The sequence below is a fragment of the Rhinolophus sinicus genome, chromosome 4 (genome assembly GCF_057876585.1).
Source record: "Rhinolophus sinicus isolate RSI-liver-muscle chromosome 4, RSI-T2T, whole genome shotgun sequence".
Classification (NCBI taxonomy): Eukaryota; Metazoa; Chordata; class Mammalia; order Chiroptera; family Rhinolophidae; genus Rhinolophus; species Rhinolophus sinicus.
In genome coordinates this window covers 97519847-97545827 of record NC_142504.1, presented here as the reverse complement: position 1 = coordinate 97545827, position 25981 = coordinate 97519847, and the positions used below count along the sequence as shown (strand labels likewise).

General features: G+C 34.5%; 1 protein-coding gene across 10 annotated transcripts in view; it reads left to right on the top strand.

Annotated features, from left to right (window-relative positions):
- Positions 1–22726, top strand: part of SMAD2 (SMAD family member 2) — a 72696-nt gene extending 49970 nt beyond the window's left edge. For 6 of the 10 annotated variants that reach the window (XM_074340012.2, XM_074340010.2, XM_074340008.2 and 3 more), the window contains 9 exons: positions 2258–2347; positions 3377–3570; positions 4594–4728; positions 7512–7586; positions 13920–13973; positions 15190–15402; positions 18061–18198; positions 18405–18549; positions 22166–22726. In XM_074340012.2, coding sequence (XP_074196113.1) covers positions 2258–2347; positions 3377–3570; positions 4594–4728; positions 7512–7586; positions 13920–13973; positions 15190–15402; positions 18061–18198; positions 18405–18549; positions 22166–22289 — 1168 coding nt within the window. In that variant the 3' untranslated portion in view covers positions 22290–22726. The remainder of the gene's footprint in view (positions 1–2257; positions 2348–3376; positions 3571–4593; positions 4729–7511; positions 7587–13919; positions 13974–15189; positions 15403–18060; positions 18199–18404; positions 18550–22165) is intronic. The other 4 variants (XM_074340018.2, XM_074340017.2, XM_074340014.2 and 1 more) reach the window with 2 other exon arrangements.
- The last annotated feature ends 3255 nt before the right edge of the window (positions 22727–25981 follow it).

Below are 25981 nucleotides of genomic sequence, written 5' to 3'. Positions count from 1 at the left end.
CTTTCCTAGTTATTTTTGTTTATTTTTGTATGGAATAATTTTATCTGGGTCTTAACATTTTTTAAAAATTTTTATTGAGATGCATCAAAAATATAAATTTGGCAGAACTGATATGTTGTCTTTCTGTCTAGGAAGATGTAAGTATTTCTCTTTTCTCAGTTTACTTTTGTATTTAGTAATGATTAAAATATTTCTTTGATTTTTTTGATGCGTTTATGGTTACATTTATTTTAGGTACTTTGTATGTTTTGTTATAAATTGATTCTTTTAAAAAATATTTTTTCTTATATAAACAAGCAAAAATTTTGCTACTGGAAGCAAATTTATTATTTAAATTTAATAAACCTTCCAATTTGTGTGAGAGAGATTATAATAATTAGTAGAACAGAATCTTAAATATACCCTATGGTGGCAATTGGAAAGTGACTGAATTACAGTTGGGATCTAGGTCTGTCTGCCTGTAGAATGACTGCATGTTTTTAACAACTACTGTTTATTATTCTCTGATTTATTTTAAGGCTTGAATAAAGCACAAGGTAAGCTCATGCTGTTTTTAGATTCTGGTTCTTGTGTCAGTCTTAGAGTTACTGGAGTGAAATGTTCATCCTAGTCTCATAAGAGCAGGATAGCTTCTTGATCTACTCTTTTGTTAATCATTTTCCATGAATTACTTTCCAAGAAAGAAGAGTTAGTTGTATACTATTCCTTCTGAGATTTAATGTCAGATTCATAAGACTAGAATTTAGTTGGTTTTATTGTGGTTTAAGCTATGTGGTGCTGTATGTTTCCAGTAGCTATTTGATAAATATCTTAAATAAAAGAACCATTTATGTCATGGTTTTTTAGTTAATCCACCTTTGAGGAAAAAAAGAAAAGGTCTGAATTATCCTCCAGTGTCTTGGCTTTTTCTGACTTAATAGTTTGGGAAATGAAAGAGACATGTGTAGCCTAAAAAGAAAGACAATCTGTGATATATCTCAAGGTGCTGGAAAGTGTCTGAATATGCATTTTTTAAACTGTCCGGTATACAGTTACTGTAGCGCCCAAAGCATGGCATGAGATGTTTCTGCTGCCCAGTGGCTGTGCAAGAAGCCCCGTAGCCCTGAAGCCCAGGAGGTGTGCTGCCCAGCCGCAGGAAGACGGCACTTTTCACCATTGCTCTTTGAAACGTTGATTGAGCTCGCTTGTTCCTTAGCAATATGTACATCTGGAACTCGATAATCAGTTGTTTGATTTTACTTTCACAAGTTGTTTGGAAATATTTCTTCCTCCTCGAAATTTTGATGATTTGGTAATGTGTAGGAAACGGAATTGTTTCAGTAATTAGCTGTTTTTTATTCTAATTGTACAAGTAGCATCTTTCTGTCCTAAGACATCTGGGCCGTCAGACTTCTGTCCCAGACTGCCTTTTAGGCGGTAAGCGTCTCTCCTTCCTTCTCCCACAGATGAGAAGTTACTGTGAAATGAAGTAGTGGCAGGGGAAACAGAGCATTGTCTCTGGACTGCCCACGTTCTGGAAAGAAATGTGGGAGAAAAATTTTGAGGTCTTTCTGATCTGTCTTTCAGGTATACTGATTAAAAACAACAACGAACTAGATACAGCTAATTTTTCATATTCATACTATCTTTTAAGAATTTGGTACTTGCACATATCTTTAATCTTTATAGAAATTTCTTAAAACTTTTAAGGTGGTATGCTACATTAAAATCTACTTCCTTGTCCTTTGTATAATAGTAGTAAAGAGAGCAAGAATAATTTTCTATAAAACTGAATGTATTAGGTATCATACAAATAACTTCAAAATCTTAACTCTGGATATGTGTCTGTATTTTAATTGGAATTGTTCCTGTATTAAAAATACCAGTTGACATTCGTGTTTAGATACGTTTTTTAAAAACTGGATTATAAAATGAAGCACTGTTAGTAAGGCTAATGGCAGAGCTATTAGATCTTTTGCTGTAAGTAGAGGAAATTAGAAAGGGCATTATAGGTATGATTTCATTAAGCTAGAGAGCATTGGTGTTCACATTTTAAAAACATAATCATAACTTATCTGGAGTCACATGTTTCATTTTATTGGCTTCCTTCATATAGAAAATATAGAAACCAGCACTAAATGCCCGTGAACAGCGAAGCAGTGTATATTTTCTGGGTGAAGGAAGTATTCTGTACATTTTCCATGTTTTACATCATGGTATTTTGAATAACCATGCTTCCATGTTCACATCAATTTTTTGTTTTTCAATTTATGCACAGCACTTGCTCTGAAATTTGGGGACTGAGTACACCAAATACGATAGATCAGTGGGATACAACAGGCCTTTACAGCTTCTCTGAACAAACCAGGTGAATATTCTGCCCTCTGTCAAATCCCAGCGATCTTGTGTGGGGGGGGTGTTTTGGAAGACCTATAGTGGGTTGCTTAGTATAATTTTGCCTAGGATGTTTCCTTAATGTAAAATAAGGCATGGCATTTAAAATACCTGCTTGCCAGTATTAAAAGTATATTACATGTTTCAGCTGAAGTTTTGATCAATGAAATTCTAATTTTGAATCTTCTTTAAATTATTGCATCCCCTAAAGAATAGGAAGTTTGATAACTATATTCTCATTTTAGGTTGAGATTAGGTTATAATCTGTTGTTGGCCTAATTTTTAAGTAGATACATAACCAGTTTTGCTAAATTTCTTGCTATCATCTGAATCTCATCTTCTTTATACTAATAAATACATAGTTAATTACTGAACACAATGCTAGGCTAACTCGTTTTTTGTTTTCTTTTTTTAATCACATTCTCTTTTTGAGCATATTGGTATTTGTCCATTTCATCTCATCATACTCATCACCATCTGCATTTATGTGTGAGCTATAGAAATATACCTCAGTACTCAACACAATCACAACTGGGTAATGAGTTACATTAGTTTGAGTAAGTTACTTTTACATCATTGTTGGTATTTACCATTCTTCACACTAGTTCCTTTTTTTGATAATTCAGTCACCTACAGAATTAACGCCCTTAAAAGCATCCCTAAATAAGAGTTTGATTTACTAAAAATAAAAGTTGACAAAAAGTTTTTCAAGTGTAACTATATGATACTCTTTTTAAAAATCAATTTTTTCCCAAATGGTTAGCCAATCACTGACATATAAGTCATTTATATGGCATGTTTTTAAGAGACATCCGCTAGAGCTGCTGTTTACTTTTCTGTCAGATCCATTAAATAGTACGTTTTTCTTCCTTGTACTCACTAAAACTAACTAAATGTCTGTCATTTCTTTCTTTATGCTTGTATTGTACTAATTTAGTCCAGTTGACTATTTCTGTTTTTTTTGTAAAGCTCCCACTTTTCTTTTCCCCTTGCTTCCCAACAGGTCTCTTGATGGTCGTCTTCAGGTATCTCATCGGAAAGGACTGCCACATGTTATATATTGCCGATTATGGCGCTGGCCTGATCTTCATAGTCATCATGAACTCAAAGCAATTGAAAACTGCGAATATGCTTTTAATCTTAAAAAGGATGAAGTATGTGTAAACCCTTACCACTATCAGAGAGTTGAGACACCAGGTAGGAAAATTAGATTTTTTTTTTCTTGTTTTAAATCAAATGCTTAAGGGTGGTATGTACTCTTATACCTAATTGACCCAGGGAAATTTTAATGTAAAATTCTAATCAATGACTCTAAATTCAGTATATTGCTTGGTGGTCATTAAAAGTGCTTTTTGAATTTTTTATATATTTTATGGAAAAATATATCTTAGAGGGAAAGACTGTCAGTTTCTTGGGATATAGCATTGCTACCGTGTTTCCCCGAAAATAAGCCTCAGTTAAGATTGTCAGCCAGATGGATGCATTTAGTACATTATGACAATGTTCCAGAAGAAGATGACATAACTGTATTTGAATAAATGTAGATTGTTATACATGAAAAAATAATACATCCGCTGAAAATACGCCCTAATGTGTCTTTTGGAGGAAAAATTAATATAAGACCCGGTCTTATTTTCGGGGAGACACGGTATTTCACATCGAAGCACATATACAGGAAATTACAGTTCTACAGATGCAGTCTGCTTAGCGCTAAACTGATAGATCTCTTTAACTGTCTACTGCATTAAATGTTTTCAGTCTCTGTTTTTTCAAAGTAGTTTAATGACATCATTCTGATCTAAGAAGTTTAGTAAAACTCATAGTAAGACTTTTCATTTACTTAGCTGTGTGCTTAAAACTTTTTAACACTACAGCTGTATTTTTAGAAAATACCCTAAATCTGATTTTACAGATCTTTCCACAATCTTTCCAATGGGGATTTATGAACTTCTATGGTAATATAATATTACCAGGATCACGTTGTGCCCAAAAGTACTAGATAAATGGGGATTTGGAAATTTACATCGTAGACTACATAGTAAGTTAAAAAATCATAATCAGATTTGTCAATTTCTTAATAACTTTTATAAAATCAAGTAGGTGGGCCCTAAATTTAAAAAATTAAGTAGGCTACATTTTTTCTGTAAAAACTTTTAATAAAGGTCCTGCCCCCCGCCCTTTGCTCCTTGCCATTAACTTGGATTTCTTTTACTTTGTTAGTTTTGCCTCCAGTATTAGTGCCACGGCACACCGAGATCCTGACAGAACTGCCACCTCTGGATGATTATACCCACTCCATTCCAGAAAACACTAATTTTCCAGCGGGAATTGAGCCCCAGAGTAATTATATCCCAGGTATTTTTCCTTCTGAATCACTTAAAAATGGGGAGAAATATAAATTATGTTCATAAACATTCAAGTATTAGTAAATTGTGGTTTGACTTTTTAAAAAATGCTTCTGGATTTGGAATAGAAAAATCTGATTTTGGGGGTGATTATTTTGTGACATGTGTAAACCTGGTACTTTAAATACTTTTGTCTGGAGAAAAGTTTTACTTTATATTTATTTTCTTTTGCAGTGGCTTTAATCAAAGTACTGTGAGAAGCAGAAAAGAAAAGATCTTAGTAAGTTTGTCTTAGTTGTTGAAGCTAAGAGAGATGCAGAATATAAGCTAAATAAATGATACAGGAAAAAAGTATTCCTGAAACAGACGTAATTAAAAATTGACCATATAATCACTTTCATAGATAATGTTTAAGAGAAACGTAACATTTCTATAGCAGATACAGTATTTTAGTTCTACAGCTAAGCAACTCGTAAGTTGTACTGAAAATCAGAAAACCTCTATTTTAGTTCCTTTTCATCTGGGCCTCAGTAACTCCTACTGAAAAACAAATGAATTCAACTGCATGGTTCTCAAATTCCACTCTAATAATTGTATTCTGTGATCCCGTAATAGTCCATGGTACAGTAGCTACTTACCCTTTTAATTTTCACTATTTTTTAGGAGAACAACCAATGTTTTCTTACTGTGTTTCCCTTTTTCTTAGCAGAAACTAAAGGAATAATAGGATGAGGATTAAACTATTCATTGGATTTTTTTAGTGTCAAATTTTTTCTCCTTTTGTAATATTCCTCTATTCTCTTCTTTTTATTTTATACACTGAAAATATTCCTTAAGAGTTTCAAATGCATAAAAAATATTTATTTAATGTGGCTCGTCATGGAAATAATGCTTGTTCATTGAAAACAATTTTTAAACATAAGGATTTTTTAATAGCTAATTTTAAAGTTAGAAAGTGTCTTCTGATTGTTTTAATGTGCATTTCTTTGATTACTATTTGATTCCAGAAGAGAATTTAAGATTGCTTTTTGGGTTGCTAGAAAACAAACTTTTTGCGAAGTTAGGAGGAAAATACATAGAGTGGGACAGAATATGAGAACTAGGATGATGGGAGAAAACAGGGCTAAAACAGGACATTTCTTAGGGAGCAGAATTTGGCTGAGAGTAGAGTTTTGTGTGTGTGGTGTGAGGAGGGGGAGGTATTTTAAGTCTTTGAAGTGGGAATTAATATTATTCAACAATCTAGGAAACAGGTGTAATCATACAGTCTAATAAGACCATCTACCCAGTAATTATTTGGAAGGACGTTCATCAAAATGTTTAGTGGTTTTCACTTTTGGAGATGTTCGGACTTGTTTTTCCTTTCTTCTTTATCTGTTTAGATATTTTACAAAACAGAAAATCAAAAGTGAATTGCACCTGTTTACTTTCCTGGACCATGGGGTTTACCCAGCTCCAACTGTTAGCAAAACCTAAGGGTTCATTTTTTATTACGTTTCAAAAGAAATTTTGACATTTTCTCCAAAATGCTAATAACTTTATTATTATTTTATAGATAACTAATAATGGAGAAAAATAGGATAGGATAAAGTATTTAAAAGATCAGCGTTTCTTCCTACTTAGACCTTTGAGATCTGGGCTGTTAAACTGGTAAAGCTTAGCTCTGTTTAATTTTATTAGCTTTAACCTTTAAAATAGTGCATAATGATACGTATTACTCTTATTTTTGTGTTCATTTGAATATATGAAGGTATTTTATTCTTGGAATTTCAGTATTAAAAATTTTGGAGTACTGTCACTTACGTGAAAAGTTTGATAAATTTGTAGTTATCTTATTGAAGGAAGATGTAAAGAATTAATGAAGAAGACCTTTAACCCACATCTTCTTTCTTCCCCTTTTGGTAATTACAAATTACTTTTTAGGTATGTGTTTGCATTGTTTGAATCGCTTAAAACTCTGCAGCAATGTAAATGTTAGACTGTTGATAATCATTTAAACTTATTTTTCATCCTTGAAAGTATATCGATAAAGTTATATGAATGTTTTTGTTTTACATGAAATTTATTTAGGTATCAGATGCCTCCTGAATGTAAATATTTGTTCATAGAATCTTATTTATTTTCAGGGAGTATTTTGCCTTAGTTTTGTGCAGTATTCTCTATTTGAATTTAATTTTCTGCTTTAATACTAGAGATTTACTGGTTAGAAATTCCTGGAGAAATACACTTTTTAGGTAGAATTCAAGGTAGATCAGCCCTGAACTCTATATTACCAACATTTGCCTTATAGAACCTAGTGCAAGGTGTAAGCCTGTATTACTTTGTCATCTGAAATCTTGTGTGGGTATGGGTGGAGGGAAGGGGTGTCCTTTAATCATCTAGGTGCCCATCCATGATGGCCATTAGTTACAAAAATAATAAGCCATTGTAGGTACTAATGTCTTTGAAGCATACTGATTCAGAACTGAGGCATCTTTGAAGTTGTATTTTTGGCTCTTGCCCTAGAAAATATACATATGGGAATAAGCCAAATATATAAATAATAGCTAAGAAAATATGCCCAGTGAGCTCGATTGCATTTCAGGTATACTTTAAGGACTTACCTACAAGATTTGGAGCAGAATCTGAATGAATCTTAAGCCCTTAATATCCAGTACTGTTTTTTATAAAAATGTTATATGACATTTATATTTGTTATTTGGAGCAAATTGTTGGTTATCTTTGGTAGCTGGGAGAAAAAGTGGTGGTGAGATTAAATTGCAACTGTACATGACTTGTTTTAAACTTTTGCAGAAACGCCACCTCCTGGATATATCAGTGAAGATGGAGAAACAAGTGATCAACAGTTGAACCAAAGTATGGACACAGGTAAAAATAGCTTTGAAAATACCTCGGTAATTAGATAACATTTTTCTGTGTTTAAAACTCATATGAGTTATTCATAATTCATAAATTTAGAAAAGTTGGGACACATTAAAAAATGAATCTTCTGTCTACAAGAGACCCACTTCAGATCGAAAGACACACACAAACCGAAAGTAAAGGGGTGGAAAAAGCTATTTTATGTGGATGGAAATGAAAAAAACTAGGGTAGCGATGCTTATATCAGACTTTTAAAACAAAGACAAAGAGGGACATTACTTAATGCTAAAGGGATCAATCCAAGAAGAGAATATAACCCTTGTAAACATTTAAGCACCCAACATAGTAGCACCTAAAAATACAAAACAAATATTGACCAACATAAAGGGAAAGGTAGATAGTAATACAGTCATAATGGGGGCCTTTAACACCCTCCTGACACCAATGGACGGATGTTCCAGACACAAAATCAACAAGCGAACAGCAACCTTAAATGACACACTAGACCAGATGGATTTAATTGATATTTTTAGAGCAGTTCACCCCAAAGCAGCAGAATATATATTCTTTTCAAGTGTACATGGAACATTTTCCAAGATGGACTATGTGTTAGGCCACAAAACAAGTCTCAATAAATTTTAAAAGATTGAAATTGTGTCAGCGTCTTCTCTGACCACAATGATATGAAACTAGAAATCAATTACAAGAAAAAAACTGAAGACACACGAACCCATGGAGGCTAAATAACATGCTACTCAATAATGAATCGATCAACGAGATCAAGGAAGAATAAAAAGTACCTTGAGACAAATGAAAATACAATGACCCAAAATTTGTGGGCCACAGTGAAAGCAGTCCTAAGAAGGAAATTCATAGCGATACAAGCTTACCTCAAAAAACAAAATCTCAAACAATCTAACCTTACACTGAAAAGAACTATAAAAAGAACAGCAAACAAAGTCCAAAGTGAGTAGAAAGAAGCAAATAATAAAAATCATAGCAGAAATAAATGAAATAGTCCAAGAAAATACAAAAGATTAATGAAACCAAGGGGTAATTCTTTGAAAAGATAAAATTAATAATCCTTTAACCAGACTAATCAAGAAAAAAGAGAGAGGACCCAAATAAATAAAACCAGAAGTGAAAAGGAAAAGTGACAACTGACACCACAAAAATACAAAGGATTGTAAGAAAATGTTATGAACAATTTAAAAAGAATCTTCTATGTTGATTTAATTATATTTGAATCATCAAAGGGAAGGGCCCTGTTTTCATGAAAAATTGACATATGCTACTCAGCAGAATAATTGTTAGAATTTTTCCTTATTAGAATAAGTGAAAAATTTGAGAACACTTTTTAAATATTCTGTGCTGTTATTTAAAGTTTTACTTATCTTGTGAATAAATGTCTTTGTGATGAAAGGCTATAATTAGCCTAATGACAGATTTTAGAGGAATTTGGAGGTAAGGGATGGTAACCAGTTTTTCAGTGCCCCTTTAACATAATAGTGAGTTCTGAATTACAGTAGATTGTTTACACAAAATACCTTGTACTTTACCTAATTCAATTAATTTCTGATATTTAGCTATCAACTCCAAACATAATAGCGGAAAAGTTTTAATATATAATGAACATTACATCAAGGCTTTAAAACAGTTGTTATGTAATAAAATGTATAGCCCACCGGGACTCATAGGTTGCCAATGAAATGCTGTGATGTCATTGTAATTGTCTGTTTTTATATATTTTAACCTGTCAGTATCTTTAGGATTGGGCACGTTAATATCACAACCTGACAAACCATATCATCAACTTTTCTACACAGTTTATAGTAAAGTGTTCTTCAGTTATGATAATCTAAGTTATTTTTAAATGAATTAACATTGGTGATTGCAGGGAAGGTTGGGAGTGGGCTGGCCTTTACAGTAATGCTGTTGTTTAAAATCTCCCATTATTCAGATTCCCAGGTAAAGGAACTTCTACTATAGCTAACCATATTTATAGCTGTTCAGAGTAGTAGATCACCAAGAAAGATAATCTAAAGGTCATTGGAAATAACATGCTTTATATCTTAATGCACATGTCTTACTGCAAATGATATTTGGCTTTCCAAATATATCTTTCTAACACACCTGTATCTCGAAGATCTGTATTCCTGAATCAACCATGTTCCTCTTTGACCCACAATGGGCAACTGCTGCTATACATTTAAATCTGAATGCCATAAAAAGATGCTCAACATCATTAGTCATCAGGGAAATGCAAATAAAAACCACAATGACACCGCTTCACACCTACTGGAGTGGTTGTAATAACAAAAGAAGGACAATAACAAGTAATGATGAGGATATGAAGAAGTCTTCGTGTTGCTAATGGAAGTATAAAATGGTTCAGTTGCTTTGGAAACATTTGCTATTTCTCAAAAATTAAAGTATAGAATAATAGTATAACCCAGCAATTTTACTCCTAGATATATACGCAAGAAAATTGAAAGCTAAATTTATACACTTCCATGTAAAACTGGTGCACAAATCTTTATGTAAGCATGACAGTCCCAACGTGAAAACAACCCAGTTGTCCATCATGATGAATAGACAAATTAAATGAGATATACTCATACGCTGAACTATTATTCAACCATATAAAGGAATGAAGTACTGATCCGTGGTACAACATGGATGAACTCTGAAAGCAGCATATTAAGTGAAAGAAGACAGACACAAAAGGCCACAAGGATTCCAGTTAGTGCACAAATGCCTATTTGGTAATATAGCTGAAACGTGGCAGGAGTAACAAGGTGAATATGCAGTAGTCCTCCCATATGCACGTGGAATACGTTCCCAGACCCCCAGTGAGTGCCTGGAACCACAGATAGTACCAAACCCTGTATATACTCTTTGTTTTTTTCCTCTACATACATACCTATGATAAAGTTTATAAGTTAGGCACAGTAAGAGATTAACATTAACTAACAAAATAGAACAATTATACCACTATACTGTAATAAAAGTTATGTGAATGTGGTCTCTCAAAATACTGGATTCACCTTTTCATTTAAAGGAAGCACTTTACGGCTTCTCGTTGGCGTATCTGAATTGCCAGTTTCACTGTTGCCCCTTTGGGCCACTACTAAGTAAAATAAACATTACTTGAACACCAGCACTACAATACTGCTGCAGTCTGATAACCAACACGGCTACTAAGTGACTAACGGGCAGGTAGTGTGTGTAGCATGGCTACACTGGACAAAGGGAGGATACACGTCCCAGGTGGGACATGACAGGATGGCATGAGATTTCATCACGCTACTCAGAATGGGACACCATTTAACACTTAGTGTTTAGTTCTGGGATTTTCCATTTAATATTTTCAGACTGCAGTTGACTGCAGGTAACTGAGACTGTGAAAAGTGAAACCACAAAGGAGGGGAGTACTGTACCTCCATATTTTCCATTTCTGCTCTTCATTCCTATTCCATGGCCAGCCATTTGTCCAGTTGTTTTAGAACCATTTGTTGAAGAGACTTTCCTTTCTCCATTGATTTACCTTGGTTTCTTTGTTGAAAATCAAGTGATAAGGTGTTTGTGGGTCTAACTTTTGGTCTGCTGTTAAGCATACTTCATGAATTCATTTTAGATAATCTATTTTTCAGTATTTACAATTTCCATTGAAACGCTATCTGATAATTCCAGTATCTGGTTCACATGTAGTTCTGCTTCTGTTGACTCTTATCTCTTGATTATGGGTCAGTTTTTCCTACTTTTTTGCATGTCTCATGTTTTCTTAAGTGGATGCTGAGTATTGTGTATAAAATAATACTAGAGTGTAATATAGAACTTGTAAGCAAAGATATGTGCATAAGGATTTCTCTTAGATGTTTTAGCTGCAAGTAACAGAAACCGCTGCCTCAAACTACCGAAGCTAAATAGGATATTTTTTCACTTCTCATAACAGGAAGTTTCAGACTTCAGGAGCAGCATGTATATATGAATAACTAATAGATTAATTACCAATTAACCAGTTTTAAAATGTTTCTAAAAAACTGTTAGCTAATAAATTATTAGCTTAATTTAACTTTTTAAAATTTTACATATGATTATAATGAACCTTGCTTTTTGTATTCTGTAATTCTTTTGTCACATCCAGCTGAACTGTTAATCTAAATTAGTGAACTGTGACTACTGGCCACTTCGGAGAAGTATTTAATAGAGGAGTAAACAGTTAAAAGATGAAAAATTGGGCAGTTTCCTCCATTTCTAATAGTGGCTTTGTTTATTTTATATCAGCTTCAGGAAACAGCAGTGAGTTTTAGTTCATTGTTCTAAATATATTTTGACCTTTCTTAGTTGTACCTGTTGTGACTTGCCAACAGATTTTTCAAAATGAGGAACAGAAAAAAAGAACATAAGAATTTTGTTGTGGAAGACTATTCTCTCTTCTAAAAAATAGTTGTCACCTATTCTCTATTTTTGATTCATCTCTTTTTTTCAGGGGAATCGCCATTTCACCTGCGTTGCCTGGTGTTTTGTTGTCATGGTTACTTACAGTGGTGTGGGGAGGGGAGAGGTGCATAAGGTGGGGTCTGTCTGACTCGCCACGTTCTATATCTATGCATTGCTCTCTCTATATTTGAAGCTTGGGAGCTGTAGGTCACGCTCTTTTAGATAACTTTCCCAAAATGTGTAGAGAATGATAGAAAGAAAAATTTATCCTATAATTACAGTATTATTTAACACTATTTACAACAAATGTGTTTTTAAAATTTAGTTGCGTAGAATTGAGTAGTCTCATTTTATTATTCTCTCTGTGGTTGTACCTTCTTTTTCTTATATATTTGTGCCCCTCCGCCTTATTTTCTTGATTAGATTTAGCCTGTTTACCTAAAACTGGAAGACTTGAATAATTCTCTAAGAAAGCATAATTTACCAAACTGACTTGAGAAAATAGAACTATCCTGAGTCAACTTTCATGGAAGAAACAGAGAAATGTCTTAGAGTAAACCCTAGAAAATTATTAACTGCCAACAGTTTCACACAGGAATTATACCAAACTATTAATGAATGTGTTATTAAAATGCTATTATAAACTGTCACAGAGTATAGAAAAGACATACAGCTTCTAGATTGTCTTTATGAAGAGTATAACATGGCACTCACAACGTGAATCTACAGATCAGTTTTTCTTAAGATTATTGATGCAAAAATCCTAAATAATCAACATTATCTCCCTCATTCTCAAAGCCACTATTACACTTTATGGGAAAATACTAGAAATATTCCATTAAGAGTAAGAAAAGAATATCTGCTGTCACCACTGTTTTATCAAAGTGTGACAACCCCCAAAATGATGTGATAAATTATATCACATAAAAGTTTTTTTAAAACTGCTTAATCAAAATTAGTTTGAAGAGTCATAAGACAGATAATCAAATATTTGCAACCCATACCATGAAAAGACTAATATCTCTAACACATAAAGAGCCTTCTATAATTCAGTGAGAAAAGTGATCAACACCACAATAGAAAAATGAACAAAAGAAAAGAACAGACTATTCACAGCAATGAAATAAAATATAAGCAAGTATAAAGTTACTCAGTGTCATTTCTAAGAGAAACACAAAACTATACTTGTTAACACTATTTTCTCATCTGTCAACAGTAACACATGAGCATCTCCTCACCATTTCTGTTGCTTCTGGGAATGCAATCCAGTACAACCTCTATAGATGACAATTTTGGCAAACTATCAAAATTAAAGAACCACAGCCCTTTGACATGGCAGTTTCTCTTTTAAGAGTCTATCCTTCAGCTATGATTGAAAGTATGCAAAATGTGAACATTAGTCATTGCAATCTTGGTTCTTAAAGCTAAAGATTGAAAATAGCCATCAATATGGAATCATTATAATCCATAACGTGAGTTATGCAGGTAATATATTGATAGATAAATAACAAGGAAGCATCAACATCTGTGCTAGAATACGTAACATAAAAAAGCAAAGTTCAGAACTGTGTAACCATTTTGTAAAAAAAGCAGGGCTGGGGGGTCACAGAACAGAATTTATTTGATTGTATGGTTCTTAGACTATAAACTGGATGCCTTTGGGAAGGGGAACTGAGTGGCTGGAAGTCAGGATTATTTATACTCGTTTTTACCTTTCATATATCGAAGCCTCCAAAATTACAGTCATTTAAAGTCGTTGTATACTTTGAATTCTTGGGATGTAAATTATCTGTGTATTGTTTGTGATAATTAATTACAACCAATTTTATTGTTATTGGGTCAGAAGTTCTGGAAATACTTCCACATCTGTTTTTAAACCGAATCCTTTTGTTTCAGGATCTCCAGCAGAACTATCTCCTACTACTCTTTCCCCTGTTAATCATAGTTTGGGTAAGTTGCATATACTTCGCGCCCCCCCCCCCCCCCCACTTTTTATACCTTGTCACTTATTTACATGTCCTCTCTGGTCATTATTTTTCATATATAAGAAAGAGATCCCAATGAATAATCAAATGATTGTTCAAATTAATGCTTTTTAAAAATGAAACTGGTAATGTGCCTCACTCAATATTACTAAAACTCTTTTCTACTGGCACATAATGGAAGAAACTAGCAGTCTTTTTATGCATGAAAAATCAAATTCTTTATTCATGGAAAATTTTATGATCTATATGGCTAGATTTTTATGGGTATGTTTTTTATGATGTATTTTGGAATAGCAATTATTAATATAAGAGGTAATGTGTATAAATTATATATATATATATATATATGTATATATATATATATACATACACACACACACACACACACACACACACACATACATACACGTATATTGCAAATATGTACATGTGGTATGGGGTGTGTGTGTATGGGTGTTATTTTTGGCCTTTATTTTGCCTTGCTATTTAACAATTTCTCTTCAGTTGACACATTTGGAATTCTAAAAATCAGTTTTTCTCATGATATTCCTTATGACATATTCTAATAAAAATTACAGAAATGAAATGCCTATGACCCTAGTTTTCTCATGAAATATGTAGATTCCTTTGATTACATACTCTGTTTCCACTTGCACACTCTTTTAGTTTTACTACTTTTAGTTTCTTGTGTAATGTGGGTGTTTTGTGACTAGGGTAGTCACTGAAATCTTACGTTAAAATAGACAAATGTCAAAAAGATGTCATTTTATATTCCATTATGACAGTTTTTCTTATGGCTTTTGACTTAGCCCTTGCTCCAGCGTTTTTCCACTTTATCCTACCAAAAACTGGCTTTATTCTGCAAGGTCATTTACTTGACCTGTAGTGGTCTTATATTTGAATAGGAACCAGGGTAAAACTACTAGGAGAAAAAGTGATCCACCATGAAGTTTAACAAAGATGTTTGAAGATTGGATGACTTTATGAGATGGGGGAAATAGAAAATCCAGGATGATCGATGGAAACGAGTTTCTGATGTGGATGTTAAGTCTACTTCCTGAGCTGTTGCCATTGTAGGCTGGCATGGGGCTTGTACAGATGCTGGTACTCAATCTGCTCTTGGCTTGAATTGTTCACACAACATTTCTTGCTCTAACGGTTGGTTTGTTTGTTTCCCCCAGATTTGCAGCCAGTTACGTACTCAGAACCTGCATTTTGGTGTTCAATAGCATATTATGAATTAAACCAGAGGGTTGGAGAGACCTTCCATGCATCACAGCCCTCACTCACTGTAGACGGCTTCACAGACCCATCAAATTCTGAGAGGTTCTGCTTAGGTTTACTCTCCAATGTCAACCGAAATGCTACCGTAGAAATGACAAGAAGACATATAGGTATGTTTTTTTACCTTCTGTGAAAAACCAGTGCTCATAACGTGAGCATGATGTGGTTAACCACATCAAGAAATTATGTGCAAAGGAGCCTGCTCTCTCTCTGACAGTGCACAGCTTCACTGCTTTTAGTAGATCCTGGTGGTCCTTCCATCTGCAAACTCTTTATTGGTCACCCATGATATTGGGAAGTCCTTCAATAAATAAGTGTTAAAAATACTTTACACTGCAAGTCATAAAAATTGTCATGTTCAGATTTTAGGATTATTTTAACAAATGATCAATTTTTTTCAGATTGTTTATATCTCCTAGTTTGTTCGCCCTTCAGTGAATTCATATATTAAATCAGATCTTACTATTAATCTGAAGCAAGATAAGTAAAACAAGAACTACCATTTAATATAGTACAAAAAATATTTTAGAGGATCTCAAAATGTGGTAGTTCCAACACCCTTCAACACCCTTTCAGAAAGTTTGTGAGGTCAAAACTGTTTTCATAATACTACTAGGATGCTTTTAACTTTTTTCACTTTGATTCTCTAATGAGTATACAGTGAAGTATCCAGAGGCTAGATAGCATATGATCTTAAAAGTAGACTCATGAGAATCTAGCCCTCTTCTGTTAAGTCAGACATTGAAGAGATTGGCAAAAATGTAAAACATTGCTACTCTTCTCACTAATTTTTTTTTTTTTTTTTGCTTGGGAAAATAGTTATTTTTATAAACATAGGTTTATTACTTTGATTTTTAAAATTTTTTTTGAATCTGTTCTATTATCTAATATGGTAAGTTTCCATAGATGTAATCCACATAAACAAAAACTCTTCGGGGCCTTCAGTATGTTTTTTACTGTGACGTAAAAAATGTTTTGAGCGCTACTAATACAACTATTCTCATCACCTCAAAGTAACTTCTTTTAGCAATAGTTTGCTTCTGTTGTTGTTTAATGAACCATTACCTCTTACCCATTATTTCCTATGAAAAATAATGCTGATCACTAAAGAGCGAGTGTGATACTACAAAGTGTTTTAGGGAGTTAAAAGGTCTGGTACTTGGCTGCATGTGGAATTTCTCAAATCTTGCTTAATGAATAAATTTTGTATAACCTTGTTAAGATACCAAGGTGTCTTGTAGGTGAGGAAGTCTTCTGACTATCCACCCTACTTTAAAAAAGTTCTGTTTTTCTGTTTTAATTAGGGTTCCCCATTCACTTCTGCAAAATTTTACATTGCTGAAATTATTAGATCATCTTTTTACTTTTGATTTCTAATTTATTGGGTGGTTTTGATCAGAGAACATAGCCTGAAAAATGTCTACTTTTTTGACTTAATGTTTTCCTGATGGTCAGGTACATGTTGCTTTTTAAATAGGTGTTTTGTAGTCAGAAGAGAACAGGATATCAGGTTCTATATTTATGTACTAAATCTGGCTTGTAGGTTGTTTAGTTAGTTTTCTTTTACTGCATAACACACTTAACTAGCCTGAAACTACGCAAATGTATTATGTCCCAGTTTCTGTGGATCAGGAGTGCAGGTATGGATTAGGAGTCTCCTCAGCATCTCACAAAGGGAAATCAAGCTGTCATTTGAGCTGCTTTCTCATCTGGAGCTTGAGATCCTCTTCCAAGCTCACATGAGTGTTAACAGAATTCACTCCTTGAAGTTGTAGCACTGAGGTCCTCATTTCCTGCGGAAGCTGCTTTCAACAGCTAGCTGCCACCTGCATTCCTTGCCAGATAGCCCCCTCCATCTTCTTAGTCCACAGTGGAGACTTTCTTATGTTGTCTTCATCTCTGTCACTCACACTTTGAGGGGATATCACCTGCTCAAGTCAGGCCCGCCAAAGATAATCTCCCTTTCTTGAGGTCAGCTGATTTAAAACCTTCGTTACATCTGAGAAGTCCCTTAACAGCAGCACCTAGGTGAGTGCTGAGACGATAGGTAAGATGCACGCACACCAGGAGTGAGACCCTTAGATGCTGTCTTACAACATTGCCTTCCTTTCACGGTTGTTTTTTCTTATATTGTATCTCTAATATTTTGTATGTGATCTGTCAAATTCTGAAAGAGGTATATTGAAATCTTCCAATATAATTTTTCCTACCTGATTCAGCTTAAATATCTAGGGATTTGGTTGCCCCCATAATATATATATTTTTAAAGGGGCAAATGACTTTAACCTCTTGATTTTTATTTCCTTTTTTTCTTAAGCTTAGTGGGATCTTTAAAAAAATACTACTTATTATAATTAAGGTATATTTCTCCAAACATTAGTTAATTCCTTCAAAATTAACTCAATTTATTTTACTTATTTTAAAAGAACGCACAATTTGTATGAAATTTTTCATTTTACTGTCCATGCACTTCTCTATATTGTTTAAATACTCTTTTTCTTATCCTGCCCATCCCCCAGCCACCACCCTGTTGAAATACTTTTCATAAGCATGTTTTATTTTTACAAATCAATAAAATTATTGTAAAAAAATGCTTGGAAAAATATACAGTGGTATGTTTCAAAATTAGACTTCAAAAAAAACCATAGCTATGGAAAATATCATGTAAATACCTTATATCATTTTAATATTCCCCCAAGAAGACGCTTCCAAAGTCATGCTGGAATAGTAAATGTTATAAAACTAATCCCATATGTATTTTGTTTTAGGAAGAGGAGTGCGCTTATATTACATAGGTGGGGAAGTTTTTGCTGAGTGCCTAAGTGATAGTGCAATCTTTGTGCAGAGCCCCAATTGTAATCAGAGATACGGCTGGCACCCTGCAACAGTGTGTAAAATTCCACCAGGTATGGATACAACAATGTAAATAAACCTGTCATATCAACTTCCTGAGTTTTTCTAGTTGCTATTAATTTTAGGAATCAGGAGATGATTTGCATGCTCGTATTCTAATATCTATAGCCCTTTTTAAAATTATTTTCTTACAGCGATACTCTTTTTACACTTTTTTTTTTTGTTTTTTTGTTTTTTGTTTTACTTTTTTCAATCGTAGGCTGTAATCTGAAGATCTTCAACAACCAGGAATTTGCTGCTCTTCTGGCTCAGTCTGTTAATCAGGGTTTTGAAGCCGTGTATCAGCTAACTAGAATGTGCACCATAAGAATGAGTTTTGTGAAAGGGTGGGGAGCAGAATACCGGTATGAAATACATATTCAGTTCTTAAATTTACACAATATAATTCTTTTTTCTTCCATCCTTTACGTCTTATGGAGTTCACATGTATCTGTTTTCATTGATTTTACAGAGTCAGCAAATCTTTATATAAAATAGCAAAAGAAAATTGGAGGCCTCTAGATTCAAAATATTTACAAATTCCTATCCAGGCATTATAGAAGATAGAATTGAAACATGTATGGACATGCACTGTAACATAATGCAGAGTGTTAAATAGCATAAAGGGGGTATATTGGAAGGGTTCTGTCAGTTCATGGAAGAAAAAAATGTTTTCACTGGGGCTCACGGAAAGCTGGTCGAGATGGCATATGCTCGAGGTTCTAAAAGATGCACAGTATTTTAGTAGTCACAGGTCTGAGGGGGTGGGAAATGATGATCCTGGCAATCAAATGGCACTTCATTTTGCCTGGAGTATAGAAAAATACAGAAGAATAAGGCTGGATAAATAAATTGAGACCATTTGAGTATTAGGTTAAGAGATGGAACTTTATTCAGTAATAGAAGGGGTGCTTGTCAGGTGTCAGGCTCTGTGCTGTGTTTTAAGTGCAGTCAGTATCTTATGCCTTTCAATATGGCTAAGAATTTCTATTTCTGTTAACTATCTTTTCTTTACAAGGTTGCAATCTTTGTAAATAAAAAATGGTTCAAACTAATACTGCTTATTTGGAAATAGGCTTAGAAGAGATTTGATAATTTGCCCAAGGACACATTGTAAGTGGTGGAGAAGGGACTTGAGGAAAACTCTCCTTGACTTAACCTCTTTTCTAAAGATAGTGGTAATGGTTACATAATTGAGTTTTCCAAAAGCGAATTTGTTGTCAGGGGATAAGATAGATTACAATACATTGGATTCCATGTCAAAGAAAAGGAAGACTTCCTCAACATATTAAAAAATAGAACTATTAAGATAAGTATTTTACTAACAATTGTCACCCCAATAAATTTAATAAAATAAAATTTAAAAAAAAAAAAGCAAACAAACAAAAAAGATAAGTAAAATATTTAGTCTTTCTCCAACTCATATCGCTTACTCTCTGAATGCCTGCATAAAAAGGTATTCATATAGTACTAGTATTCCTGTTTCATTCAGTAATTTGACCCCTTCTTCAGAATTTATATCATTTCCTTTGGACTTGATTCCCTATCTTAAACAAGTTTTGTGAAGTGTATGATTTTTTAGATAATAAAATTTGAGGTCTTCTGGTTGAATATTTTTATAAAAATATATTCTGTTATGTATTTATATCCTAGAATGGAGACTTACCACTATTTTGTCCAAATTACAAGAGTAGAATAATTCATTTTGTGACTGCCATAGTGCTCTTTTGTTTAATCATTTCCCTTTGAGATGTGATACCTTTAAAGAATGCTGAGTTCCTCTTTTTCTTTGGACTTGAATGGACTGGAATTGATATTAAAATTAGATTCAAATGGTACAAACGGCATTAAGTTTTTAGGTCAGAGGTCAGCCTTTTTTTTTCTTCAAAAGATTGGAATGTTGCAGAACATGTTAGAAATTCAGTGGCGTTAAATATGAACTGCATGGGTCAGGGAGAATTCCATGTATATCTATAGGTTATCTGCTAAGACCAGTTTTAATTGGTATAGAGAGATACTGCCCTTCGTTCACTGTGGACTCTGCCATTCTTTAACCCAGAGACAATTTAGACTCTGTAATTATGAGAAGCAGTAATATATAGTATGTTTTTATGGGTTTGAAGTCAGGTACACCTACTTTGGATAATAAAATAGTTTTCCTTGAATATTTACAGAGCAAAATAACATCAGATACCTGTGTATCTGTGAACTCCGGGTAGTTACCAGAAACCTTCAATCCTTAATGACACTAGAGCTGCAAGGGTAGATCTTATGGCTATATTTCTAAAACTGTTTTTCCTTTTCTTTAATGCCAGCTCGATTCCCAGCATAAAAATCAGGAATATAGTAAACAGGAAATACAGATGTGTAAAGAATTCGTATTTTATTGAGAAATAAGTGAATCCGTACTGGAGTGACTAAACAGGTAGAGGAGTGGATAATGCCTCAGGTGCATTTTTGTGCCCAGATAAGTATAGTGACAGCCTTCTTAAACCTATTTGTACCCTTTGTTGACCTGGATTAAGAATTATTCCTGAAGGTTAAACTAATGTAGTAATAAAATATTCTGACTGAAAACAAAGTGGGAAATATTCAGAACTCAGCAGATGGCAAAATGAAAATTAAAGGGATCTTGGCAAAATTACTGCGAAAGGCCTGATCTGAGGGAGAGATGGAAGGCAAGAGAAACTTTATGTGAATAACGAAAAAAGAATGGAGGGGAAGATAAGACAGGACCAGTCTTGCCTATACCTCCTGGTTAGTAGGAGGCAGCTTGTGAAGTGTGCTAGTGCAATTTTAAGATGCATAAACCAACATATAGTATCATATCAAAATAAGGCAAGAAGTCTGTAAAGACCAGATTTGTGACTGTTGTATTAAGTTCATGTGTCATGTTTTAGTCATGATCATGGATCAGAATATCTCAGTGTGTCTCGGACCCTGAGACAAGGATTCAAGTGCAAAATGTTTGTTCAGGAAATAGAGGAAACACTGGTAAGGAAGAAGGAAGCGGGGAAGTGAGGTAGGGGAGGGAAGGCAGCCAGTACCATTATTAAGCAATCTACTATAGTGGGTGGGTCACCAGCTTATTCTCTGAGGAAAACTTTGGAAAACAGTAAAGAACATACAGAATTATCCCACCCAGAGGGAAAGGAAACGGGGTATTTAAATGCCAATTCCTGTGTCATTAGTTGTTCCTGGAGATAGAATTTCCTGGCACTTCTAGCCTGCTACACATGTGGACAGAACAGAGAAGTTCTCAGACAGAAAAATGCAGATACCTGTGATTGGAAGTTGTCTACAGAACGTTTTGTTGAAGTACTAAAGGTGTTGCTTATTAAAAGCCTGCATGATGTTGCTCAAAGGGGTGTTGCTCGTTGGCCTTGTCAGGGACTGTTGAACTGCCCTTAACACATTGCGTACGGATCATGAGAATCTTCACGAGGGATTTAAACCCCGCTGTATGCAACGTGTTAACATTCTGTGATGAGCTTGGCTCAGAATTCTGTTTTGTTTTGGTTTACTTTAAATTTGAATCCTGTTCCACTTAGACTTCATTTAAGTAGCTTCTATTATGTGGTTGATTAATAAGTAGGGTGACGATATATCTTGGTTAGCTTGGGACAGTCCTAGCTTACATCTCTTGCTCTGCCATGATTATTAATAGAGATTACATTCTCTCGAAAAGGTGGCCCATTTTGGATGGTAAATACGGTCATCCTATTACTTTTAATTTGAGGGGCAAAGAATGTTTTTATAAATCTCTTTAAAAGAAAACAAAAAGTCATTGGAAATACTTTGCTAGACTTTGAGGATTAAGCAGTTTTCAAAATAATAATCAGATATCTAGGCTTAATAGTTGTTCAGAAGGAGTTAGTTTTCAGTATATACAACCTTTTACTGTTGTCTAAATTCTGAATGCATATAGCTAAACGTAGTCATGTTCTTTTCATAATTATTTTCTTATATTCTTTTAAACAGAAGGCAGACGGTAACGAGCACTCCTTGTTGGATTGAACTTCATCTGAATGGACCCCTACAGTGGTTGGACAAAGTATTAACTCAGATGGGCTCCCCTTCAGTGCGTTGCTCAAGCATGTCATAAAGCTTCACCACAATCAAGTCCCATCAAAAGACTTAATGTAACAACTCTTCTGTCATAGTGTTTGTGTGTGGTCCCCATGGACTGTTTATCCAAAAATTCAAGCTAGAAAACAGCACTTGAGGTCTCATCAATTAATGCACCTTGTGGAATCGGTTTCCTGTTTTCAAATAGTAGATGGGAAAATTAGTGTCTAGAAATACCTTCCCATAAAGGAGGAAGAGAAGATTTTAAAGACTTGCTGATGTCTTGGGCATAAAACTGAGTGTCCCAAAGGTTTATTAATATCAGTAGTAGTTATGTGTACAGGTAATGTATCATGATCCAGTATCACAGTATTGTGCTGTTTATATACATTTTTAGTTTGCATAAATTAGGTGTGTGTGTGCTGCTTCTTGATTTAGGCAAGCCTTTATAAAGTTACAGTACCTAATCTCTTATTCCCACTTCTCCGTTATTTTTGTGTGTCTTTTTTTAATATATAATATATATCAAGATTTTCAAATTATCATTTAGAAGCAGATTTCCCTTGTAAAAAAAAACAACTAATTTTTCTGCCTTTTACCAAAAATAAACTCTTGGGGGAAGAAAAGTGGATTAACTTTGGAAATCCGTGACCTTAATGTGTTCAGTGGGTCTTAAACATTCACTCTTATTTGTTTGTGTACTGCTAAATGTCATTATAAGGGAGCTTTGCAGAAAATCTTTCCAAACCTCTTCTCCATTCCTACTTTTGTTCTGATACCAAAACAGCATAGTGTGACATCCGTCACCAATAATGGTTGCACTGATACTGCCCGCACCAATTAATTCTGGATACAGTAAGAATTCATATGGAGTAAGTCTCTTAGTCTTACACCAAATTTCAACAGATGATAATTGACTTGTGTAACCTAGCAGTCTATTGATTTATCCTTATACCTCCTAAAAATGCGCAGGTGGCAGTATAATTATTTTCAGGGATATGCTACAATTATATTTATCCTTTTTTAAAAGCCAATCTATAGATATAAACACTCTTTTTAAAAAGGTATTTTTAAATATTTCAATAGCAGACCTAGTGCTCTTTGATTTGAGTTTCATTTGATTTAGGTACCAAATTGTATTATGAATGGACCGTTTGTAAATGTAATCGCTTCTGCAAATTACCTAGAAAAGTATTGCTGAGATATGATCAGCAGATAAGGGCCATCTGTTTTTAAAGTATGTTGTATTCAATTTATAAAATCTATGTTATTTTACATAATTATGAATTCAGAATTTTAAAAATTGGGGGAGAAGCAGTTTAGCAACTTTTTTAGCTTATAATTAATTACCTACGGTCTGAACTGTTCTTAACATCCTGAGTATATGGCTGACTATTAGAACCAACCATATTTTATGTTCTGCAGTGAGAGGAGTTTCTAGAAGCTCTGTTGGTAGTCCATTCTGCAGCACATAATCCTGTCTCTAATGTTAACTCATTGCTGTTTAAACATTTCTTGTTTGCATCTCAATAGCAATTAAAAATAAGCACTCCTCATCTCTTTCTAGTAAATTTTCATGTTTTTAAAGATAAATATCTTAGGTACTTGTTTTCTGAAACCATATTCACCTGTCTGTACAGGTGTCATTTTTTAATATTTTGCAGCATTTGGTTGTTTTCTATTAGATATTCCTCATTTTCCAATATTTGTACGTGTGTTCTTGTAAAATTGGTATAGTGATTTTTTTATTCATTTAACAAATATTTATTGTTCACCTGTTACATGTGCGGGAACTTTCTTAGCCTTTGGGTAAAGGTGAACAAGACAGCTAGGGTCCTGCGTTTGCTGAGACAGCAGTTACTGTAACCCTTAATCAGCTTCTTTGTCTATGAAGGAGATAAACAGGGTCCTGTGATTGAACATCACAGAGGGAAGGAAGGCTTCTCTAAGGAAGTGAGTGAGGCTTGAGCTAACACACGGCACAAGAAAGGAGCAAGCCATGTGGAGAGCCAGGGACATAGCATTCCTGGCAAAGAGAACTGCATCAAATGCAAAGGCTCATTTTACAGGAAACTCATTATTAGGTATGAGTGCTTTATACAAACACCTCTCTCCAGATCCAAACCTGAGGATCAGAATGGTTCTATAATTTATAATAGTTGAAGGTGGCCTTATTTTGTGATAGACTGCTTCGCATGTCATTCTCAGTAATAGTTTCTTCTTCCTCAAGCCTGCTGTAAGAAGTTTGTCGTTTGCACCAGGTCAAAACCATTTAATTTAACAACCCTTTTTTAAAATCTGCCTTGGGCCAGTTTTCACCATAGTGTCTGGCTGCTTGCTTCCAGACTCCCCGCTGCCTGCTAATTACTACTCCTACAGTCCCTGCTGTTGTGATTGGCGTAAATGTCCCAGGTACTAACCACTGGCAGGTCTGCTGAGATAACTAGTGGAGCCTCTGCCCTTTGGGGGTGTTGACCGCCTTGAGAACTTGTAGTGATGATGTCAGGAACAGTTCTGGGGCCAGAACAGCTTTGAAAGTGGTGGAAGGTGCTCGCAGTTACTCTCGCATTGATAAGTAAAGCAGTGCCAACTGCAGCATTTCAGTAGTGGATTACGCTCTGCAGTTACGGTGGGGTTCTTGTGTACACTGTGAAGCTGGGACACAACTCTTGGGAAACACCAATCGTATTGAGCACTTGACTTCATGGTGGTGACTACATTTGTGTGAATATGTTTAATGATCATGGCCACATTGGGTTTTTTTTAAAACTTACAAATTCTTATTTCTGGAATTTCTGGACCACAGTTGACCAGGGTTAACAAACCATAGAAAGCAAACCAGATGGGGGGGTGGGCGTGGGGGGCTACTGTTGTTAATAGAGAGGCAAAATTGGCCCATTTTACTTTAGTGATAGAGATGTTTTTAAGCAATACCTCCCCAGAATTCCCTCTTGTTGAAGATGAGCGAAAAAGCATGTTTTTGTCTGCTTTTCCCCTCACATTCAGGTAGTCCCCCAAATACATGGCAGTTTCCTGCACTGTTCACAATTCAGATTTCTTGGAATATTTCAACAAAAGAGCATCTGCAGTGCCCAAGTAGTAATCCTAACCAGTGGCTTTTTTCCATGTTTGCTTTCTAATGACATGCTATTTTTGCATTCTGTATTACTCACTGTGGCCTAATGTTGATCGTTTGGGTTTTTTTCCCTTTATAGGGTTGTTTTCATTCTTCTAAGTGCTAAGATTTCCTCTGTGTTGAATTTTGTCTCTATTTAAATGAGCAGCACTATTTAGAATTTCTCCTCCACAGTGCTGATAGTTTCCTCAACTTAACAACATGAAACTGAATGACCACGCTGTTAGATTTAGGTGAATGGCAGTTTTCACAGTGGATTCCAGAGAGACACATAGGGAATAGGAGGCTGGTGATACCCCCCCTGACTTTGGTCTACCAGCGGCGGCTTCATTTTTATTCTGTGTTGGAATTCTACATAGCTTTTGTTTTTTTCATCGTATTGCTTTAAAACAAAGTTTGAGCAGTCATTATAACCACTGGTTAAGATTGGAAAACAACTGGGTTTCAGCCCACCTTTTGGAATAACCCTCCTTGTGTTCTTTTCTCATCCTACTTGAAGAAACTTTCCTGATTAGGTTTGAACTACACTAATTCTACATTACGATGTCCGTTCATTCAGTAAACATTTATCAATGCCTGTTCTGTACCCAGCC